Source organism: Crocuta crocuta, unplaced genomic scaffold (genome assembly GCF_008692635.1).
Source record: "Crocuta crocuta isolate KB4526 unplaced genomic scaffold, BGI_CrCroc_1.0 scaffold46, whole genome shotgun sequence".
Lineage (NCBI taxonomy): Eukaryota > Metazoa > Chordata > Mammalia > Carnivora > Hyaenidae > Crocuta > Crocuta crocuta.
In genome coordinates this window covers 873,951-897,224 of record NW_027530975.1, presented here as the reverse complement: position 1 = coordinate 897,224, position 23,274 = coordinate 873,951, and the positions used below count along the sequence as shown (strand labels likewise).

Below are 23,274 nucleotides of genomic sequence, written 5' to 3'. Positions count from 1 at the left end.
TCTGTCATCTTCTAGAGGGGAAGGCACAAGTAATTTTTGCAAGGCAATAGCTAGGTCCTTCCAGAAAATTATTTTTTAAATGCTATTTTCTTGTCAATATTCTCAACATCGAGGACAGGGCTTCATTTCTTTTTTCTTTTTCCTTACTTTTTATTTTTTTAGAGAGGGAACACAGCAGGGGAGAGGAGCAGAGGGAGAGAGAGAGCACAAGATGGGGAGAGGGGCAGGCAGGGGGAGAGAGGGAAGGAGGGAAGGAGGGAGGGAGAGAGCAGAGAGAATCTTAAGCAGGCTCCATGTTCAGTGCAGAGCCCAATGTGGGGCTCAATCCCACAAACCCGGGATCATGACCTGACTCCAAATTAAGTCAGATGCTCAACCGACCAAGCCACCCAGGTGCCCTACAAGCCCTCATGTCCGAACAGATGGCTCCACTACAACATCGGACTTCCCATCCACCCAGAATACCTAGTGGGCTAAGCCTGAGTTTGCCAGATTCCCCACAGCATGAAGCTGTTTAAAGCATTAATGCCTTTAAAGAAATCTGGTTAGGAGAAAACTTTAAACAATTTTTTTTTAGCATTTTATTTTTTTGACAGAGAAAGAGAGCATGAGCAGAAAAGGGACAGAGAAAAAGGGAGACACAGTACCAAAGCAGGCTCCAGGCTCAGAACTGTCAGCAGAGCCCAATGTGGGGCTTGAACACACAAACTGTGAGATCATGACCTGAACCGAAGTCAGACACTTAACTGACTGAGCCACCCAGGTGCCCCTAGGAGAAAAATTTTAAAAGATGCTCCAGAAACAAGATAAAGAAATCCTTTAGGCCTGGAGTTGGCCTACTGCAATGAAAATGCATTTTGTAAAACGTAGCACTTTCTTCTTCTGAGGGATAGAGTGTTCAGCCCAAAGAAATAATTTATTCTAACTTGAGACATCACTGTGAATTAAAACAAGGCCACACCTTTATGAATAAAGAGGAAGAAAGGAAAGTGAAGGTAGCTCTGTATTTTAAGGTATTTACTGATTGGGCTGACTGTAAATGGTTTTGAAATAGAAAACCTACCCAAAAAGTGCAAAACCTGGCAACACTGATAACTACAAAGTTTTAAAATCATTTAAAAAAGTGTTTCCAGTGATGGCTAAAGTCCATCTTCAGTGGAGCCAGATTCGTCTTTTCATCTAGAAATAACCATGCTCTTCCTATCCTGGTGAATAAAGTGAGCTACCACTCCAGCTTCATCTCATTATTTTTAATTTCATTGTCCATCTACTTTTGTTTTCCCTCTACCTGAGTTTCCTCACACTTTCTAAAAGAAGTCATGGGAGGCTTGAAAGCCTCTACTCTTGCCCTTACATTTTTGGAGTCCCCACTGGCACATCCAATCTAGCCCTAGTGTCAACACACATGCACACACTTGGGGGAGAAATTCCATGATTTCTTAGAGACTAAACAACTGCATCATGTTTATTGTATTTTCTAATCATAATGCAAATTGTGTTGGACAGAGGTTTCTGGCAGGCTACTAAACAGGAAAATTCTGGCTCATAATTTGGCCTCTGGAGGCTGCATCATTTAAAATGCATTAAAAACATCCCGGGAGCCCTCTGCAGATGTATTGGAAAACACAATGTTTAAGCCCCGTGCTCCACAAAAAGAAACAAAGAACAGACAATGCTGAAGTTCAGATAATTCGTAATGAAAAACAACACGCGCGCACACATACACACACCTCTGACCCTACTGTCCTATGAGCAATAGGTAATAGCAAATTTTTTAGACCAGCATTAATAGCCCTGAAAAAAAGCCAAGAGGGCCACTGCTCTGGCCCCCTTAATGAAGAACGTATTTCAAAGTCTCTTCTCCTCTGCACGGGGAAGGCAGAAACAGTGTTCACCTGAACAGATGCAATGGTTGTCCCAGCCTAAGTGCCTTTAAAATCAACTAGAGAGTTTCACAGGTATTTATTGCCCTCATATGTGACTTTGCTGCCTGCACAAACAAAATCACTGCATTGCCATCCTAATGACTGGGCAGACATGGAGTGACAGGCAGTCTCACGTTCTGGTGCAAATGCCTGACAAGAAGGGACCTGAAACTCTATGCTCACTGGTTGTGCCCGGAGGCATGTCTGCTACCCTGAGACATAGCCTGTCTGGCACTAGGGAAGCACACACTCCAGAGAGCACAACCATTAAGGTGGTACTCGAAGGAGAAACCACTTCTCCAAAACTGAATGGATTGAGAAGGAAAGGGTAAACCTTTGTCTAGATGAATAGGCAGATTAAGGGACTTACTCGAAATCTTCCTGTCAGTTTTATTCCTGTGCAAAGAGATGGAGGAATAATGCTGTCACAGTATGTCCCTCTGAACTGCGTGCCTATCAGTCATTTGGTAGGAGTACCTTCAAAAGTGGCTTTTGCCCTCAACTTCCGTCCTTTCTTGTCTCACCTTCCTATGGATGCTAGGAAACATTAACTACATGCGTTCCGAAAGGCATTCTAACCTCAAGGACCAAGTCTGTAATAATAAAGCCGTGCCATTAAACAAGACACCCAGAAAAGTGTTATTCTTAAGTACTCTGAATCATCAATAAGAATATGCTCTCCCATAAGGATATCATAATTTCTAGTCTACTGATAGTGGCATTATTTTCTGAGGACCAGAGCCAATTTCAAATGTGAATCAAAAGTACAAAACTATTAACCTATTTGTTATTTTAAGGTCTAAAATTTAAAAGTTGGATTAGATTGAAGAGTCAGGGATATATAGGTAATACCCAGTACCCTTCTTACCTTAGCCCCATTCCATGGCTTTAAAAAAAAGAAAAAGTATTCATTAGCTTTAGGCAGCAGTACTGGTTGAGAAGATTACAGACAAGAGCAGGACTTCCCAAAAAGCAAGAAGTAAACTTGATGCATCAGGCTCACATCAAATCAAGTGAAAAAAATCCAGGATTGCTAAAGCCATTATCAATCTCAGCAATGACAGATCTTCCAATTTGCATGATTGGTTATTGGTAGTTAACAGGGGAATTAAGAATTATTAAAAAAGAAAAAAAAAGTTTTAAGACTGAGGGCCAGTGGAATAAATCCTATTAGGACTGACAAGACAGTTAAGCTAGTTATTAAACCAGTCTGATAATACTAGTTCTTAATGATTATAGCATTCCAGAATCCTCTATCATTTGTAAATGCACCCAAGCCTACAGTGGACTTCAGTGCACGATGCATGACAGTCACAGCTAAAATAGAACTCTGAGCTCTCATAGCCAATGACACAGAAGGTTCCAAAAGGTAAGGATAAAAGAGGCATCAAAATTTTTAAATTTCCTTTTTAGGAAATAAGACATTTCCTAATTACAAAAGTAATGCAGGTTGCTTTTACAAGATAAGAAGGGATATAAGAAAATTAACATAACCCATAAGCTTAGCACCCAAGTATAATTACAACTAACATTTTGGAAAATAGTCTTTTAGATTTTTTTTTCTAATGTACATTATATATCAAAATCTGATGAAGAACTGCTCACAAAACATTTCTTGTAAATTTTGATTAAAAATTCTGGTTAAACTACAACTTCTCTTTGAGGTATTCCAAAGCTGAATTTGGTTCAGATGCAGGCTTGTGTTGAACTTAGCAAAAGTACCAGAAGGTTCTTCTGGGGACAGTTCTCAATCAGATAATTACCTCCATGGTCTGGGCTCAAAAGGATGCATATTTTTCAAACAAGTTTCCATAAAATGTATAATTTTCTGGCCATCTAGTGAATATATACAAAAGAAGAGAGAAAGCATGCTTTTTGTCTGTTTTTGTTAACATATGTGAAAATATTTAAGCTGTCTCCCAAACCTGTTCTTCTAGGACATAAGGATTTCCTTTCATCCACACTTAAACTTCCATTTGTAAAGATATTAGATACCAGTTCTGTTATGGAAGATGGGAAGGGAAGTGTTTCCTCCACAGAAACAATCTCAGTTTGTCCTCAGATCCAAAGAATCTCTTTGAAATGCACATAAAAGCACCGTCCAATCACTATGAGAGGTAACAGTCAAAGCGTGGTGACAAAACCAAAACTGTTCTACAAATAGCCTCTCAGTGGCCTTGGGGTGAAAAAGGTGAAATACTTTCATGCAGAACAGGTCAATTCACTCATTTGTCTATGAGGAACACCTGCATATAGTTTCCCTTCTCAGGCTTTTCCAAAAAAAAAAAAGTCTATCTAGAAGCAGCATCCTAGAGAGCCATATTAAAGTAATTACACAATTAGAAAAGTCTATTGGTACCAATTAGTCTAAGAAATCTCCAGATGGAGATCCGTTCTTCCACACTGGGTGGAAGAAAATGTAAGCCGTCAACAAAGAAGGGGCTGGAATCCTGAGGGAAGCCTGGGGGAAGGATAACAGAGGGTGGCAGCCCTTCCCCCCTGTGGCTCAATGAGCTCTCTCCACCTGGCCACCACCAGTGGAGGGCCTAGGGTTCTACCACAAAACGGTATGTGGTGATCCCGGAGGTCTAAAGTGAGAGATTGTCTGTCATGCCACAGAACACACATAGCCCTAGAACTTGCCAGAGACCTAACCTTGACTCCCTGCCATCCATCTCCTTTCAAGGGCCTAAGGACCAGGAAGAGGGCATGAGGAGTATCTGTTTAATGGGTACAAAGAGTTTCGTTTTCAACAAGTTCTGGGGATGATAGTGGTGTTGGTTGTACAACAGAGTACCTATGTCACTGCATTATACACTCAAAACTGGGTGAAATGACAAATTTTATGTTATGTATATTTTGCTGCAGTGTACGTATGTGTGTATACTTCATACATGTGTGTTTACATATATAGGGGTGTGTGTGTGTGTGTGTACACACACGGCCTAAGAACCAAATTGGGATTCCTGAGATGGTCTCAGAGACATGTTAAGTATTCATTTGTCCAGATTCTTCAAGTTCGACCATGAACGAGCTAAGGTCTTACCAAGAGTTCCCCTAGCAACAGAATCACACCTTCATACCATATTCCTTGTTTTGATTTGGCCACTTGAAGACTAGTGCTGCACGTTATATACCACTTTTGGCAAAAAAACAGTTTATTGCATTGTTCAGTTTGTATATTCTTCAATCTCTTTAGAAAGATCCATGCCTCTGGAAAATTTTAAGTTTTTAATGTATGAAAATTATTTTTCTCCTGACCAAATATAAAACTACCTTAAACAAATTTTTTTTAATGTTTATTTATTTTTGAGAGAGAGAGAGCACAAGCAGGGAAGGGGCAGAGAGAGAGAGACACAGAATCTGAAGCATGCTCCAAGGCTCCAAGCTGTCAGCACAGAGCACAAAGAGAGCTTGAACCCACGGACCGTGAGATCATTACCTGAGTGGAAGTCAGACACTTAACTGACTGAGCCACCTAGGTACCCCAAAGTACTTTTTTTTTTTTTTTTTTAAGATATAAGAATTGGGGGAAAAATTACTGTATTTCTCCGGGTTACAGCTTTAAATTCAAACTTCCTTTTATGTTGCACATGGCTCTTCTGTTCTTTTAGTGACTTATTTTAAGGGACATCAATATCTTTGGGGAAAAGGTGGGTTATGATCATAAACTACATACTACAGAACCATTCATAGTGAAGATGAATCTTTTATAGAGAAGAGAAGTATGATCTGGCTAGGTTTGGGTTGCTTTATAAATTATTTGGTAAAAGACTCTAAATACTAATAGTCATTTAAATTGAAAACAAAAACGGTTTCTTTCAGTGTTAAAAATTAGGGCACCTGATTACACACTAAACTAAAAAACAACGAAATTGTAGCCCTCTAGTTCTAGAAGCAATATGCAGAATAAGTTGTCTGATGCTGCCAAGGTGAGAGAGAGCCAAAGGTCAAACTAACCTTCTCTTTCGTTTTTTTTCCTCTAAATCGGAATGTGCATGAACCAATAACGAGTTCCACGCAGAAACTATGCCATAAATCTCTGCAGGGCAATAATGCTTGGCTACCTCTACTCTTCAAATTTCAACAGCCACCATCTAAATCAAATTCTGTGTAAGACAATAACAGTATCTTTATTCAGTAATTAGGCAGAAAGATGGGGTCAAAGTGGACTAGACCACTGTCCAGTCTTAACATTAAAGTTTCTTTACCAAAGCTTCCAGCTTTTCTTACAGGATTGTCCATGTTGGAAAGTAAGAAAAGGATTTAGGAAGTTTTTTAAAAGCCTTAAATATCCTTTTATTATAACCTCACCAAAATACATACTTCAACCAAATCAATGAATGAAGCTGTCAGTGGTGCCCCTGCATGGAGGACACAAGAGGTCCGTCTACCTTGCTTTCACTCTCATCTGACAAAGCCCATCCTCCTGGAATAATTTTATACCTGCTTGTGAGTTTGGACAACCTGTGCTCAATAATGAAAACTTAATATCCTACTTATTCTTGTTAAAATTTTTTTAATGTTTATTTTTGAGAGAGTGCACACGCACGTGCGTACACACACACGCATGCACACACAAGTTGGGGAGGGGCAAAGAGAAAGGGAGACAGAGAATATGAAGCAGGCTCCAGGCTCTGAGCCATCAGCACAGAGCCCAACGTGGGGCTCGAACCCACGAACCATGAGATCATGACCTGAGCCAAAGTAAGTAGCTCAACAGACTGAGCCCCCCAGGCACTCTTCCTACTTATTCTTTTTTTTTTTTTAATTAAAAAAATTTTTTTAAATGTTTGTTTATTTTTGAGAGAGAGAGACAGAGAAAGCATAAGCAGGGAAGGGGCAGAGAGAGAGGGAGACAGAATCCAAAGCAGGCTCCAGGCTCTAAGCTGTCAGCACAGAGCCCGACGCAGGACTCCAACTGAGACTGTGAGATCATGACCTGAGCCGAAGTCGGCCACTCAACTGACTGAGCCACCCAGCCCCCACCCCCCCCCCCCAACTTATTCTTAAATTCATACTAAGTAGCATACAAAATATTTAACCTAAACAAGTTTTACTTTTGTAACTTACTAGTAAGCTTTGAGGGGAAGGAGAAAAGGAAGGAGAGGCTCTGAATGAGAAAAATCAAACCTTCCTGTATGTTTTGCGTTGTCTCTTCTATAACCTATCCATGATTAATGTTTTAATAACTACCTGATACTTATTTGTTCAGTAACATATTACGCACCCATCTGAACACACCTGATTGTAATTTTAACTACAGATCACAAATATCTTGTATCTTTCCCCCCAAATGGACATTTCACTTTATAGACTCATATTTTAGTGCAAAAGACCCACTTCTGCTACAAAAATGTTTATGTATCCCTTACAGAAGCAATATAAAGGAGAAAGAAAAACCAGTTAGTGTTAATCCTATTTCCAAAACACTGCGTACAGCAATTACTCCTGTGCTCAGGCTTCAGGCTCATCTGAAACTTCTCCAGGTGCCCACAGTATAAAATACTTTACCTAAGCAAATGAGTCACGGAACCGGAGTCTTAAATATTACACTGCTTCCATCTTTACCTGGTCTTTTTAATCTCCAAAGAACTTTAGCTACAATCCCATTAGTAAATGTTTCAAGCCAAGTGCTCAATCAAAGTGATTTTTTTTAATGTGTTTTTATTTATTCCTGAGAGAGAGAGAGAGAGAGAGAGAGAGCAGGAGAGGGTCAGAGAAAGAGAGGGAGACACAGAATCGGAAACAGGCTCCAGGCTCTGAGCTGGCTGTCAGCACAGAGCCCAATGTGGGGCTAGAATCCACGAATGGTGAGATCATGACCTGAGCCGAAGTCAGATGCCTAACCGACTGAGCCACCCAGGCGCTCCAAAGTCATTTTTTCCTAGAGAGGAAAACAGGCAGAGAAGATGTAAGGTGAAAAAAGATAAATTTACCTGCATCAACTTTCTGGAGAGCTCATTAGTGAGGAACTCTTCTTCCTTCTCATAATTTACAGCAAGGGTTTCTTTCTCCTTCTGTAACGCCTGAATTTTCTTGAATAAAGTGTTACTGATAAATTCTTCTTCTTGCTCAGCCCTGGCTTGCTGTTTAAAAAAAAAAACAAAAACAAATTAAAACAGAGCAACAACAAAAAATACGTTAAGCAAACAGAAAATTTACTAATGGAAATAGTGTTCTTATTTGCAGAGAGGCTACTCATCTTAATTAGATCTCTATTTTTAACTGTGAACCAGTATACCCCAAGACGCATAAACCAGAGAGGCTGAGCAGCAACCCTAAAAGCAAATCTGACTATTTCCCCAAAGGACCTCCCAGTACTACATATGGCCCCTCTTCTTAAAATGACATTTCAAAGAAATTAATAAAGATTGTCTTACAGTTTTTAAAATCAATCGAAGTCAATCAGTAGACTACAGAGAGCTCATCAGATGGCACACAGGTCCAATACTGTGCATCAATTCACGATGACTCTCTGCAAGTCAAAACATCTCAAAGGTTTATAATAAAATATCTAGGCAACATTTTTTACTGAAGAAGAAAAGTTTACCTCTTGGGGATGTTACTGAAAGGATTTGGATAAGCAATTGTAAAAGCAATGCAGACGATATGCTCAACGAATAGTAATTGGAAGGAAGTAAACCGAAGAGCGATACAGTAGCTACTAAAGTAATAGGAATCCAATGGGTAAAAAGTAAGGGTAGGTGAGAGGAGTTTTATTTTTACTTTATTAATTTCCCTATTGGGAATTTTTGGAGGGAAGGACCGGCATTACTGAATTTTAAAAACAGAAGGGAAGAAGGTCAGAATAATTCAATCAAGAAGAAAATATTCTTCTGAACCACTCCTCCAACCTATGTTTTAAGAGAATATAAATCTGTTATCATCAAAAAATCGTAACCATCCTTGAAGGAAATTAATCTTTTCAGAAATAGGACACTTGTTTCAAGTGAACTCAACTCTACTCAAAGCACTTTTTAAACCGCATCATTTTGATGCATTAATCACAAATAATTCATTCCTGTTTTATCAGCCCAGTCAAGGGAGAAAGAGCTACATCTTTCAAGTCACCAGCACCTGTCACATACAAGAATATGAAAGCTGGAGGGCAGGAGACAAAAGGGCACCAGCACTGAACAATTACCACCTTTTATTGTAAAACCTCTAAAAACTACTTCCAAGTCCGGTGGCTTAGATTTCTGGACATATTCTCCAGCTTCCCCAGTGTCCATGCCCAAGGAGCCTGGGCTTCTGAGTCTAACCTCTGTGCTCTCCTGTCAGTGGCCGAAAGGAAGTACATCAGTCCCTAGAACTGCTTGTCAAATAATTGTACAAAAGATAGTAGCATGTCGTATTTCAACTGAGAAACAGAGCTACACAAAAAGTGGAAACTTTGGGACAAGGTTGAGTACTCAAGTTCTTTAAGAAACCATTTGGGATAGGCCAGGAGAGCTGAACATCTAGGAACACATCTCAGCTAATAAATCTTTATTTCCATCCAGGAATGCCCAGGGAGATGTCCCTAGGTTCCTGAGGGCTCCGTCACACTTGATATTTTGTTAGCCCTTCCCAGGGCCCTACTCTCCTCTCCACTCCATTGTTGAAGGTACTTACCCTCCCCCTTAAAATGAGTCCCCACGCCTCTCACCTTTTCCAGGTGCTCTACCAGCGCAATGGGCAGGAATCCAAAGGATGTAAGGAGGCACACCTGACACACATATCCAAGTCTGCAATCTGTTTAAGCTACTTGGTTTTTCTGGTTTTGATTGACAAGATCCTACACAATTTGATTTCTAATTATTCTAAAAGTTACAGAAGAAAAAGGTAGATAGGAACTGTAATGCTTTTGCAAGTGAGTTGCACTTACTATTTAAAAAGGGTGTTTGTCATAAACTGTTCTCATTATCAGGCCAAACTCAACTTCTTGTGTTCATCTAGCTTCCACCCCTGCCTCCCCCTTCATCTAACCATTAAGTTACAGGGACAACAGATTTCAGTGTAATATAAAACAGTACTCTGCAATAAAAAGTAGATTAGTGGTTGCCAGGGGCTGGGGGAGGGGGTGCATGCGAGATGGGGAATGACTGCTAATGAGTGCAGGATTTCTTTTTGGGGTGAAGAAAATGTTCTGAAATTAGTGCTAACAGTTACACAACCTCGTGAATATACTAAAAATCAATGAGGTGTACACTTTAAAAGGGTGAATTTTATCGTATGTGAATTATATCTCGATTAAGAAAAAGCACTCTGATAATTAGCAGGGCCTGTATTTCATGGAGCACCTGGTTTCCTTTGCAATTCTTCCCAGGAAAAGCTGCAAAATGTTAAAAGGATGGGGGCGGGAACATGCTGAGGAGCCCTGGATCTGCTCTAAAGTGCCTTCCAAAGTAAGTGACACATGGCTGGTGGTGAGAGGCTGAGGCTTTAGCTAACAAAATTATTCACCATTTAGAATGGCCGCTTAATTCTAGGCAAAGCCCATTAATGGAAAATGAGGGCTCAGGACCCCTGAATGACAGGAGGAACGGCTCGTGGAAGCTTGTTAAAGCCTATCTAACTTCACAGGGGGTTACCGGGGACCTAACACAGATTTCATCAAAGACCTCCTTTAGCTAACTTTTTGCCACTTTTTAGTTCTGTGTGTTATCCTGCCCCCCACAGCATCTGACATCCAGAGGAGAAACACTGGGAGCATAAGTCCAGGTGCCCAAGCTGTAAATCCTAGCTCTCCCTTTTTCTAGTTGGTCACAGGTCATTTTAGGAAGGAACACGTAAATGAGGACAAAAGATAAGATGCCGTATCCAATACAGCCTCAGAGGAAATTTCTGAAAGATCAGAGTGTATGGGCAACCAGGGGTAAAAAACTTGATTATCAGAGTATGAGCCGTGAGTCACACAAGCAGCCAGTGCCACTGACTTTCCCACGCAGCTTTCTCCCATGCCACGTGTATCAGGGGCCCAATTCAGCCTTCGTCCTGCTTTTTCTTCTCCTAATTCCAAAACAAGCCTTTTATTTAAGCTGTAAACGAATTCTCTTTCTAGTGTATTCACCCCAGAGACAGGCCAAGAGTCCAGCAAAGAGTGGCCCAGGAACTAGGAAGCAAGCCCCAGGCACCATTTGCCAGGCACTAGTAGTCAGAAAAATAGGTGGACAGAGGAGAGATAAAACAGACCACCTCACAAAATCTCATCAGTTGTATCAATCTATTTCCCTTTTTATCTGAAATGCTTGAAAATGTCAACATACTTAAGGACATCCAAATTCAAAAATAAAATGGTATTTCAAAAGCTATAATAAGTGAACCTTGGTCCACCTATAACTCCATAAACTCTCAAAACAAAATGTGAACAAAAAATTAGAAATGTTTTCAAAGAGGAAACCTTTTCTTTGTGTTCTGCATGTCTGTAGAGTTGAAAATTGGGAAAATCTGGGGAAATTTTTTAAAATATCTGTAACCATATCTGCATGTTCAATATGGTTCTAGAAGCTGTGTTTAGAAATTGGGCGACTCTGGTACACCATACTCACATATCAGTGCTGGCTATTCTAACACTCTCCTAGCAGTAACCATTGGGGTCTGTAAATATGAGGACTAGAGCAGAAACCAGGTCTCTGCCATTCTTTCCCCATCCTACCAGAAGTCCAATGTTAAAAAAGCAGGGGGGGGGGAGAAGAAAAAATAGGGGAGGGGCAGGACAGAAGAAATTTACTAAGTGCTCTTGGGAAAAATAAACACCAAAATTCTTTGAAAAATACTTTCTCCTGAGTGACCACATATTCAGACAACTGTACTCGAAGTGAGCACGATTTTCTGTGACTAAGGAAAACACAGCTCATTCTGACCCACTGCTATTATGAGCAGGGCACAAATTTGATAGGAGATTTCAGGGTGATTGTTTAGGCTTTCTGTTCCCTATCAACAGTATTTTGGAGATCAAGGGTAGGTAGAGAAAGGAGAATTCAAAACTCTTAGCAGCACCACTCACTGCTGACAAGAAAATCCAAGTGCCAAAACCAAAATCATGTGGGATGATGCAATTCATGATCTATTGAGCATAAGGAAAAAAAGTTTTTCCAAGCAAGAAATGTAGGCAATATTTAATAGCAGCCAAAAGCAAAGGATATAATCAAGAGAAGGTACAAATGATGACCAAGATTGCACATTAGCATTTGTTTTTAAAAATTACCCTTAAGTTGGCTGCTTAATTGTTTTAATAACAAAAAGCCCTAAAACTAAGATACCTTGAAGATCCCAGGCAGGCTCCATTTATTATTTTAATTAAATTTAGGAATCTACTTAAATGTATTATTAATTTCAATTGGCTATTCTGTTGCCTAGTCACTTACAATCCACATTTTAATGATCTTAACATCTCAGTTTGATAGGGCATCAAAAACCAAACTGTTAAAATAGCAGGAACCAATTCAGCACAACGCCAGGGAAGTGAAGGAACCCTGTGCTCTATCCACTGTCCCTCCACTTGGTTCACCAGAGACCATGTGGCAGGTTCTGGGAGATGCTCGGAGTTCAAGAGAACTCATGACTGATGGCTGGTGCCTCTTCAGGGATCAGTTGAGTACCAGGCACACCAGTGGGTTTATCAACACCAAACAGCGTCCTGCACCAGGACCAGAGGGGTGGGTGGCACGTGACACAGAAGATAAGTCCATGAAGTACTTTTTTTGTTTCTTCAATTAGAAGAACTAGAGAGATGATTTCAATTACATGGGTGAGAATTGGAATTTTCCACTTAGCCTGTGGAAGCACAAGATTATATACTACACTCTACGCTTATAGTAAAAACAATTAATAATCAATCAGTAAATTAAAGTTCCATTCCAGTGTTGCCACCAAATAAGTACACAGGCATCACAGCAGAATCCTTATTAGCCCCTGCAATTCTGCTAGTCTAACCCAGATACAATGCTTTGGTCATTTACAGGACTGCAGAGGGAGAGAGAAAAATAACAACAAAGGGTGACTTGCAGGACAAGAAGAGCTCTGAGAATCTTGAGGTTAAGAACGGCTCTGATGGGTGGTGCCTGGGTGGCTCAGTCGGTTGAGCGTCCGACTTCGGCTCAGGTCATGATCTCACGGTTCGTGGGTTCGAGCCCCACATCGGGCTCTGTGCTGACAGCTAGCTCAGAGCCTGGAGCCTGTTTCGGATTCTGTACCTCCCTCTCTCTCTGACCCTCTCCTGCTCACGCTCTCGCTCTCTCTCTCTCTCTCTCTCAGAAATAAATAAAAATATTTAAAAAAAAAAAAAAGAAGAAGGGCTCTGATGGCTACCAAGTTGTTTTTTGTTTTTTGTTTTTTTTTTTTAATCAACCTGTAGTGCCTCACAAACCAGCTTTAGTAGAAGACCAGTCCTCACCATTCAGGTGTCAGGCTGCTTGGTTTACAAGATGCCTGTGCCTGCCTCCAGCTATGTGACCCCCAGATGAGCCATGTGACCTCTCTGGACCACTGACTTCTCCTCTGTAAAGTGGAAATAATGGCACCTCCCTCTGGGTTGGCTGTAAAGATATACTCATATAATTCACAGAAAGAGCTTATTAGCACAGTATCTTGTGTAATGGCTCTCAAGCGACACTTACAAAAAGGCTTGGGGAGAAGCATGTAAAGATTACATCAAGGATTAATGAGAAAACAGTAAAGTCTTACGGAGTCTCCCTCTGTTTACCTAAAAAGTTGAAATGGACAGAATTATGGTACATCCATAGAAAAACATACAGTGGAACCATCAAAAAAATATGGTTTGCACTTACTGTCATGAAAAGATGTCAAAAGAAATTTAAGTGAAATACCAAAGTTGAATGTTTATATCGAAAGTGGAAAGAACCTATACTGAGTTCCCAAAGAAAAAACACATATCATAGACACAATGCACTATGAATAAGTTAACAGAAACAATCTGTTTACAGTGCCACACATTCACACTAACCACCCTATCCTCAGATCGGCAAAGGTTTCAGATATTCAAATTCTCAAAGTATAAAATAATTTTAACTGAAACATTGCAAAGAAATAAAATATGAACAAGCAGCAAGAGAACAGATCAGGCAGATCTGAAAAAGAAAACAGAATGTCTTGAAATAAATGTTTAAATTCATCTTGCATTTTGTATTTCAATAGCAAATTTGACACAGCTGAATTGCAAAGACTGAAAGAAGAATTAATTCAGAATGTAACACGAAGAAACAAGAAAATGGAAAATGTGAAGCATAGCAATAGATACAGGAAGGAAATGAGAAGATTTAACACACATCTTACTAAAGATTAAGAGGGAAAGAATATTTGAAAAGATGATGGCTTCAGATGGTATATCTCAGAAATACTATCTGAGAATCTTCCAGAACTAATGAAAAATGTGGATCTATAGATACAGAGAGCACCAAGAATTGGTGCCGAGACACATTTTAATCAAACTGTATAACATTAAAACAAAACTCTAACAACAGTCTAAAGAAATGATAGATGATCCACAAACACTCAAGTAGACTGGCCATCACTCCTCAACATCAACAGGAAAAGGAGATAATGGACTGTTCTCAAAATGCTAAGAGAAAACAACTGGCAAACTATATAAGGTTAGCAAGAAAAACGGCCTTCCAAGAAAGAAACAAAACCCACATTTCTAATATAAACCATAACTGAGTTTATCACCAACAGTCCTATACTAATAAGGCTTCGACAGGATGGACTTTCGGTAAAAATGAAGGACAACCTCAACAAAAGCAGCATCTAATCTGTGAGGTGAAAATGTCAGTGACCCCTCTTGCTCACCTTCAGACCCCAATACTTAAAACCAGAAATAGACAAGCCAGCCTAACTCATGCTCTAACTATATAACCCATGGTGCTCATTTCTTATTGCACTTTCTTGAGCCAGTGACAAAGCCATTCTGCAAGGACCCCTACATTCAAACCACCAGGCTAGAAGAATTCTTGTACCCAGAAGACCACACTTGTGACCATGTGCTCCCTGTCTCCTCTCTCTCAGGACTCCCCTGAACTTCTCCTATAAAACTCCATGTGTCCATCCTGTGGGAGGTGGGTTTAGTTAAGGCTTGAGCCTGCCACCTCCCCTGGTGCCAGCACCAGAAATGAACTTCTTCCTTTCTCTTTTCCAAACTCTCCTCACTTGAGTTACTGGCTTCTCCTGCAACAGGTCTGAGTTTTTTCAGCAACAGTGTTGGCAAACCCAGCAAGGAGTGGTGCTCTGGATTTGTCCAGCGCCGTCAGATCCCCTGATTGGATGGCCACAGCAACATGTCAGGGCTCACTCATTCTTTCCTATGTTGGTGGCTGTGCTAGACCACTTTGGTAACAAAAATACTAAACTTGCTCTAAAATATTAATAACAGTGGAAGTCAAAGCGGATAGTGAGAATTAAGACATGTTAAGGTCCTCATATTTCCTAAAAAGACTGAGGGGTGGCTGGGTGGCTCAGTCGGTTAAGCTGACTCTTGATTTTGGCTTGGGTCATGATCTCACTCTTCATGAGATTGAGCCCCACGTCAGGCTCTGTGCTGACAGTGTGGAGCCTGCTTGGGATTCCCTCTCTCCTCTCTCTCTGCCCCTCTCCACTTGCACACAGGTACACACTCTTACATAAATAAACTTTATATATATATATAAAAAAAAGATCGGGTGCCTGAGTGTCTCAGTCAGTTAAGCATCTGACTCTTGTTTTGGCTTAGGTCATGATCTCATGGTTCAGAAGTTTGCACTGAGAGTGCAGAACCTGCTTGTGATTCTCTGTTTCCCTCTCTCTGCCCCTCTCTTTTTCTCTAATATAAATAAATATTAAAAAAAGACCTAACATATTTCTTTTAAATGCTCAAGGTAAAATTTCAAGGACAACTAGTAAACTAATAGAAATGGAGAACTTCTAAACCAGTAGAAAAAAACTAACTTAAAAGGGTACAAAAAAGAAAAAGATGGTAGAAAGGGAACTATATCAGTAATCATAATAAGCACAAGTAGACTCACTCAGTGAGATGGGGAAAGAAGCAACACCTAAAAGACCTTAGATATAAGGATTGTAAGTGTAGAGGACAAAAAAAAAAGGTACACCACACAAGCAATAACCCCCCAAACTGGGGGAGAGGGGATTAGTATCTGTCTTAAGCAGATTTTATGACAAAACACATTTTTAGGAAGTTCTAGCCAGCACAGAAAAAATTTTAAAATTGGAAGTATGAAGACTGGCAAAGAAAAAACAAACTGTCATTATTGGCAGCATTACTTAAAAACTGTAAAAATAAAAATAAAAATAAAACTCTCCTGAAAATTCAAATAATTAGAAGAAAAAGACCATGGCATTTTGTGCATACCAGCCAGAAATAAAACATACACTTCAAAAAGATATTAATATAGTCACGAAACTTTTTTTTTTTTAAATGTTTATTTAGGGGACACCTGGGTGGCTCAGTGGGTTCAGCCTCCGACTTCGGCTCAGGTCATGATCTCATGGTTTCTGAGTTTAAGCCTCCCACCAGACTCTGTGCTAACAGCTCAGAGCCTGGAGCCTGCTTTGGATTCTGTGTCTCCCTCTCTCTCTGCCCCTCCCCCCTCACACTCTGTCTCTCCCTCTCTCTCAGTAATAAACATTATTAATAAATTTGTCTTTTTTTAACGTTTACTTATTTTTGAGAGAGAGAGAGAACACGAGTGGGGGGAGGGGCAGAGAGAGACCGGGAGACATAACTGAAGCAGTCTCCAGGCTCTGAGCTGTCAGCCCAGAGCCCTACAAAGGGCGCAAACTCTCAAACTACAAGATCATGACCTGAGCCAAAGCCAGAGGCTTAACCGAGTGAGCCACCCAGGCACCCATGAAATTTTTTTTTCTTCCTTTTTTTAAATATTTTTTAAATTTATTTCTAGGAGAGAGAGAGACAGCTTGAGCAGGGGAGGGTCAGAGAGAGAGGGAGACACAGAATCCAAAGCAGGCTCCAGGCTCTGAGCTGGCAGTCAGCATAGAGCCCGACACGGGGCTCGAACCCACGAACCGTGAGATCATGACCCAAGCAAAAGTCGGACGCTCAACCGACTAAGCCACCCAGGCGCCCCCCACGAAACTTTTTTTTAAGTTTATTTATTTATTTGGGGAAGGGAAGAGAGCACATACATGGGGTGGGGGAGAGCACATACACGGGGGAAGAACAGAGAGAGAGATAGGGAGAGAGGGGAGAGAGAGAGAGAGACAGAGAGAGACTGACTGACTCCCAAGCAGACTCCCTGCTGTCAGCATGGAGCCCAAGGCAGGCTCGATCACATGAACTGTGAGATCATGACTTGAGCCGAAACTGAGGGTCGGATCCTTAACCAACTGAGCCACCCAGGCGCCCCAAGTCACAAATATTTTAAGGTGCCTAAGAATACATCAGCCAAAAGATATAAAAAATCTCTATGAGGAAAATAAGTCTTGACTGAAATATACTTAGTAAACAAAAATACATGGACAGATATACAAAATTCATTACTGTAGAGATGTCAATTCTCCAGTCCATGAATTCAACGAAATGTAATCAAAATGAGTATTTTTTTGAGAAACCTGACAAGACCATCCTAAAATTTGTGTTAGAGCACAGAGGCCAAAATGAGGCCGGACCCCCAAAGAGGGGCATCGGGAGGAACTCTGCCCTACCTTGTAGGGTGCTGGGGAGAATGCAGAATGCTGCTAGCACTTTGCAAACACAGTCTGGATGTTTCTCAAGATTAAGCCTAGAATAACCATATGACTCAACCTCCTAGGTATACACTCAAGAACACTGAAAACTTTTTTTCCTGCAGAAACTTGTACACAACTGTTGCAAGAGGCACTGTTCATTATAGCAAAAAAAAAAAAGAGAGAGAGAGAACAACCCAAATGTCCATCAAGTGATGAAGAGATAGATAAAATGTGGTATGGCCATAAAAATAATAATAAAATTATGTCCTGACAGTATAACACGGATGAACCTTGAAAATACTATTCTTAATAAAAGAAACCAGATAAAAAAGGCTACAGAATTTATAATTCCATTTACAAGAAATGTCCAGAACAGGCAAATCCAAAGGGACAGAAAGAATAGTAGTGGTTTGATAGGGCTAAATGTAGGGGGCAATGAGAAATGGCCATGAAAAAGTATGAGCTTCAGTTCCGGGGTGATAAAAATGTAATTAAACAGTGGCAGTGGCTACATATTTTACTAAAAACAACTTAATTGTACATTTAAAAAGGGTGAAAGTCACGGTATGTGAATTAGATCTCAATTTAAAAGGGGATGTGGAGGGGTCGGGGGCGGGCTTAAGCCCCTCTGGGAGATACAACAAGCCCTTCAGTCCCCAGAGCCTGAGAGCCCCTGCTTCAGGAGAAGAGGTAGAAGCATGTGGAGCAGGGAGGGAAGTTCTCACCCCCAGGATTCAGGCAAAGATCCACTGCCTCTCAGGAAAGGGCAGGAGACCCTGTCCTGAAGACCCACAGCAGATTTAAGTCAGAGACTGGCTACAGGAAAGATGGGCTGAAAAAAATGGTATCTCTAGGCACAGAAACCCGAGACCAGGCCCAAGGAACTGAGAACCACCCTTCCTCTACAAGGAGCCTAGTAAGGAGAAACAACCAGTGGTCTGCCGCTGAAGAAGGGACAAAGGGATGAAGATTATACCAAAAGCCCAGGCATTCAGGCACTTCTGAAACCTGAGAAGACAGAGCAAGAACACTGAGGAAAATGGGGTGCCGCAGGCCCCACTCTACATATAACATACTGGAGGAATTTAAAGCTTGTGCTAAAATGACAGAAATACAACCACCAAGAAAACTCAAACCCAATTCAATTACTATTAGATTGACTCAATCTCACACTGATGGGCTAACAGAAAAGACATGCTCATTTCTGGGCATAAATACTATTTACCTCAGTCTTCTACATACAATGTCTGTAGTCAATCAAAAATTACAATTAGGGGTACCTGGGTGGCTCAGTCAGTTAAGCATCTGACTTTGGCTCAGGTCATGATCGCACAGTTCACGAGTTCAAGTCTGACATTGGGCTCTGTGCTGACAGCTCAGAGCCTGGAGCCTGCTTCAGGTTCTGTCTCCCTCTCTGCCCCTCCCCCACTCAGACTGTCTCTCTCTCTCTCTCTCTCTCTCAAAAATAAACATTAAAAAATTACAAAAAAATTAGGGGTACTGGGCTGGCTCAGTCGGTGTCATGAATTCGAGCCCCAAACTGGCTGTAGAGATTACTTTAAAAATAAATAAATAAAAGCAAAAAGATCCGATACAAGTAGGATAAAGGAAGGTTTTTTTTCCCCCCTCTTTAAGTATGGAACCAATTTAAGGCACAATTTTCAAAAGTATAGTGTATTTTCTCATTTTCTCTCACTGAATTAGTTATCTCCTAATTAGATATTAGTTGGCCCAGATTGGTAGTACATTCAAAGTGTACTCTCAAGGCCCTACCCGGGTACAGCAGAATTCCCAAACAGTACTTTCTCCCCAAATGAATCATGACACCAAATCAGCTGCCTTCCTTTCCTTATAAAACAAAGCTCTGAGCACCTAGCAGCCCTTTCAACTGGCAACTGAGAAGCAATCAGACTGACCTAAATTATACTAAAATGTGAAAGACTGTTTTTCTTACCCTGATGATTTCTTATGAGAGGAAAGGAGGGTATAATAGGATCCCTGGCTGAGTATTTTCACTGAGAAGTTCATTCTATCAATTATCTTGCTATATTATGTAACAAACTATCCCAAAACATAATGCTCATAAACAGCAACAATATATTATTTGTCATCATTCTATAGGTGTTCCCTTGGCTGGTTTCAGTGAGCTTGTTCATGCTGCTCTATTCAGCCAAAAGTTCAGTTCAGCTAGTCTGATCCAAGATCAAGGGGTAAGAAAAAGATTTCATCTCTTAATGAGAGAAGCAGTAAAATATTACTCAATCAGGATACTTCCCTTTTTTCAAAGCTTCTTCCCTTCTTTTGAAGACACAGATTTCCTAAAATCTCTCAAAGTTTTTCTGTAAATGACCGGCATGAGAGAGGAGCAATTCTAGAATTTGGTTAGTAGTTAGGTCAGTGTTAAGTAGAGCCACCTGCACTGTCAATGATCTAATTAAATATAGTCAGAGGGGTTTTTTTCTTTTCTTTTGGATCATACACGATCAATTCTTCCTGCTAAGACTCATTTCCTTGCTTGTTGATAGCACTAGAGGATATACAGTCTTACAGTGGAATAACAACACATTCCCCAATTATAAGCACAGGAACTGGTCCTGCACTATCATGATGGGTAATCTCCCCAGATCCTTAAGGAATATATAAAAAGAGATCAGACCAAAAAAAGCCTATGCCCAAGTCTCTGAGTCTCAAGGCACACACATCTATAAGAACAACTATCATAAACTAGATAGAATAGAGATACAAAGAAAGAAATGACCATATCAGTGTTCTGTGTATGATTCCCATTGCTCATCAACTTAAGAAGACAACCCATTGTCTTCTTCACCTTGATGATATTACTACCACCAGGGTAGATCCTGGCTCAGAAGTCAAGGGTAAAGTTATCCATCACTCTTGGGAGATGGGTTTTTAAAAATGATGCCTCTAGGGACACCTGGCTGGCTTAATCTGTACGGCACACAACTCCTCATCTCAGGCTTATAAGCTTGAGCCACACACTGGGTGTAGAAATTACTCAATACATACATACATACAATCTTAAAAACAAAAAACAACTGAGGCCTCTGTCATTTTTTCCCAAGAAAACCACTAATGCCACACCCTTTATACCTCTACCTATCTCCAAACACCTCGAGGTTTCCAAATTTGGTGCCGGGGCAATAACTGAGACCTGGAGAATAGGAATTTGAAATATCCACAGCTGGACATGCTTGGAAAATGAGCATTACTACTCAGTTGCCAACCACAGAGAAGAGGTGAGCGGCAAGCACGTCATACTCCAAAGGGTCAATAGGGGGAGCTATGGCACAGTGACCTCAATGGAACAGGATGGCTGGCCTATTACAGACAGGAAGACAGGCATCCTTCCTCCCAAAAGGTACATTCCCAAAGACAGAGGCATAATGAAGAAAATTAAAAATGATAAAACAAAAATTTGAGCAAAGACTAAGGTCACTGGTAGTCAATTTCACAATAAGGGCTCAGTGAAGTTCACTGCAAATGATTATTGTCCCAGATTGAATGCTGGACATGCACCATTCACCGTGTGCCTAACTCACAGCTTCCTTGTATCAGAAACACTGCCATTTTAAACATGTCCCACTATTTCTGACATGGGCAGGGATGAGCCTCAACAGTACTCCCAGGAGGCATCCCTTGTCAATAATCGGCTTCCCCCTCAATACTAAGTTCCCAATTGAAATAGCTGACAAGTAGAAGCACAAACTACAGAATTAGATTTTTTAAAATTTAATTCAATACATATGACAGAAAATCTCCTACATGGCAGGCACTCTATGGATATGGCAGTGAATACCACTGACATTGTCCCTACCCTGAAGGGGTACATAATCCTCCTAGCAATTAAAGGAAAGTAACATCATTAATCTATACATTTAGCAGTTGGCCTTGGAGTGATCTTGGCTGCATAAAATAGCCTGAAGAATCAAGGGATTTAAAATGAGATTACATTGCACAGAAGACAAAGGTAGGTCTTTTATCCACTATAGTAACAGAAGAAATGGCCTAGCACATAAAGCATTCAAACATGTGCTGAATAAAGGGTATAAACATACACAAATATACAAACTTTATATTATATACATAAATACATTTGTGTACATAAGTATAAATCTATGTGTATATTATGAGTAATTAACCCTATGGACTCCATTCCTATATTATATGGTAATGTCAGTCAATATTTAAGTATCAACTATATTTCTGGCACTGTAGAGGACCCTTTCATACGTTATCCCATTTCATCCATAAAGGTCCACATAAAAACAAGAGCTGAGAAAGGTCAAGCAACTTGCCCAAGGATCCAAGCTACTAAGTATCAGGACTACAATTTAACCTAAACCCTAGACTGGCTCCAAAGCCCCAATCCTTTTACCACCTGCTCCACCTTTCCAATGAAAGAAGTCAACTCCCCAGCTCACTATTAAAGCCAACAGGAGCCGTTCACAGAGCCCTGAGCCCGAGAACCATAAAGCAACTCCTCTTTGGGAGGAGATACCTTATAATTTCCTTCCCCAAACAAAGTAACTGAAAGTTGGGTGACTGACAGGTAATCTTTAAGAAATGCACAAGAACCACTTTTTGCTACTGCTACCACCACTGCACCAAGTGGGAGACCACACATTTCCTGATGGGACACACACTGTTGTTCCCACTCACGTGCATGGGGACAGCACACTCCAGTAATTTAGCTTTACTCCACATGCTTTCCCCCCTAATATTTCAGAGTGCATAAAGGTGTGTCACGGTGAGGGAAAATAGGTCAAAGAAATCACGGGCACAGGTCTGCCCTAAGCAGGCTGGTGAGGATATGGATTCAAATTTATTAGGAAACTGCAGGATAAGAAAAGTCACACTAAGTGTAGAAAAGAGCTAATGTAGCAGCAGCAGGCCTAACCACTATCCTCTGAAAGGTTGTTTCACAAGCTTAGCCCTTGACTGGTGACAGGGAACTTGAATTTGGGAAGGATTCCCACCACCCTGATAAAAGAGGTGGTACATGTTAAGTACATGATCACCTATGTGATCAGTCCCAATGAAACCCTGGGTGCTGAGTTGAGCTTCCCCAATAGACAACATTCCACGTGTGCTCTCACCTGTCACGGGGGTGGGGTGGGGGGAAGTACGCCATACAGAACTACTAGAAGAGAACTCTTGGAAGCTCGTGCCTGGTTTCCTGCAGACTTCACCCGTGTACCTTATCCCTGTGCTGATTTTGCTGTGTAGCCTCTCACTTAGGCAAGATCAAGATTGCATACTGAATCCTGTGAGTTCTCCTATCAAATTATCAAACCTGGGGGATGGTCATGACAACCCCTGACTACTGTGCATCTAAAATTAACGCCCTTTCATCTGTCTTTCAAAAACCATGGGAGCCATAGAAAGAGGCACACCTCACACCCATCACACCCCAATAATTTTGGTTCAGTGGTATAAGCTATAGCTCAAAGTCTGAATTAAAGTGCACCCTGACTAAGAGANCTAAGCGAAAGTCAGACGCTTAACCGACTAAGCCACCCAGGCGCCCCCCCAGGTCTCCAGACTCTTAAACAACTGCCTACTTACCACCTTCAACTGGAGATCATGAAGGTACCTCAAACATAACCAACACCAAACACATCTTGAGTAGACCTTGGTTTTTCTTTCC

At 40.8% G+C, this 23,274-nt stretch overlaps 1 protein-coding gene across 1 annotated transcript in view; it reads right to left on the bottom strand.

Annotated features, from left to right (window-relative positions):
- The window catches only part of CCDC6 (coiled-coil domain containing 6), a 110,950-nt gene that overhangs the window by 49,872 nt on the left and 37,804 nt on the right, over positions 1-23,274 (bottom strand). Inside the window, exon 2 of the mRNA XM_077770155.1 lies at positions 7,865-8,014. Within this exon, the coding sequence (XP_077626281.1) occupies positions 7,865-8,014 (150 nt within the window). The remainder of the gene's footprint in view (positions 1-7,864; positions 8,015-23,274) is intronic.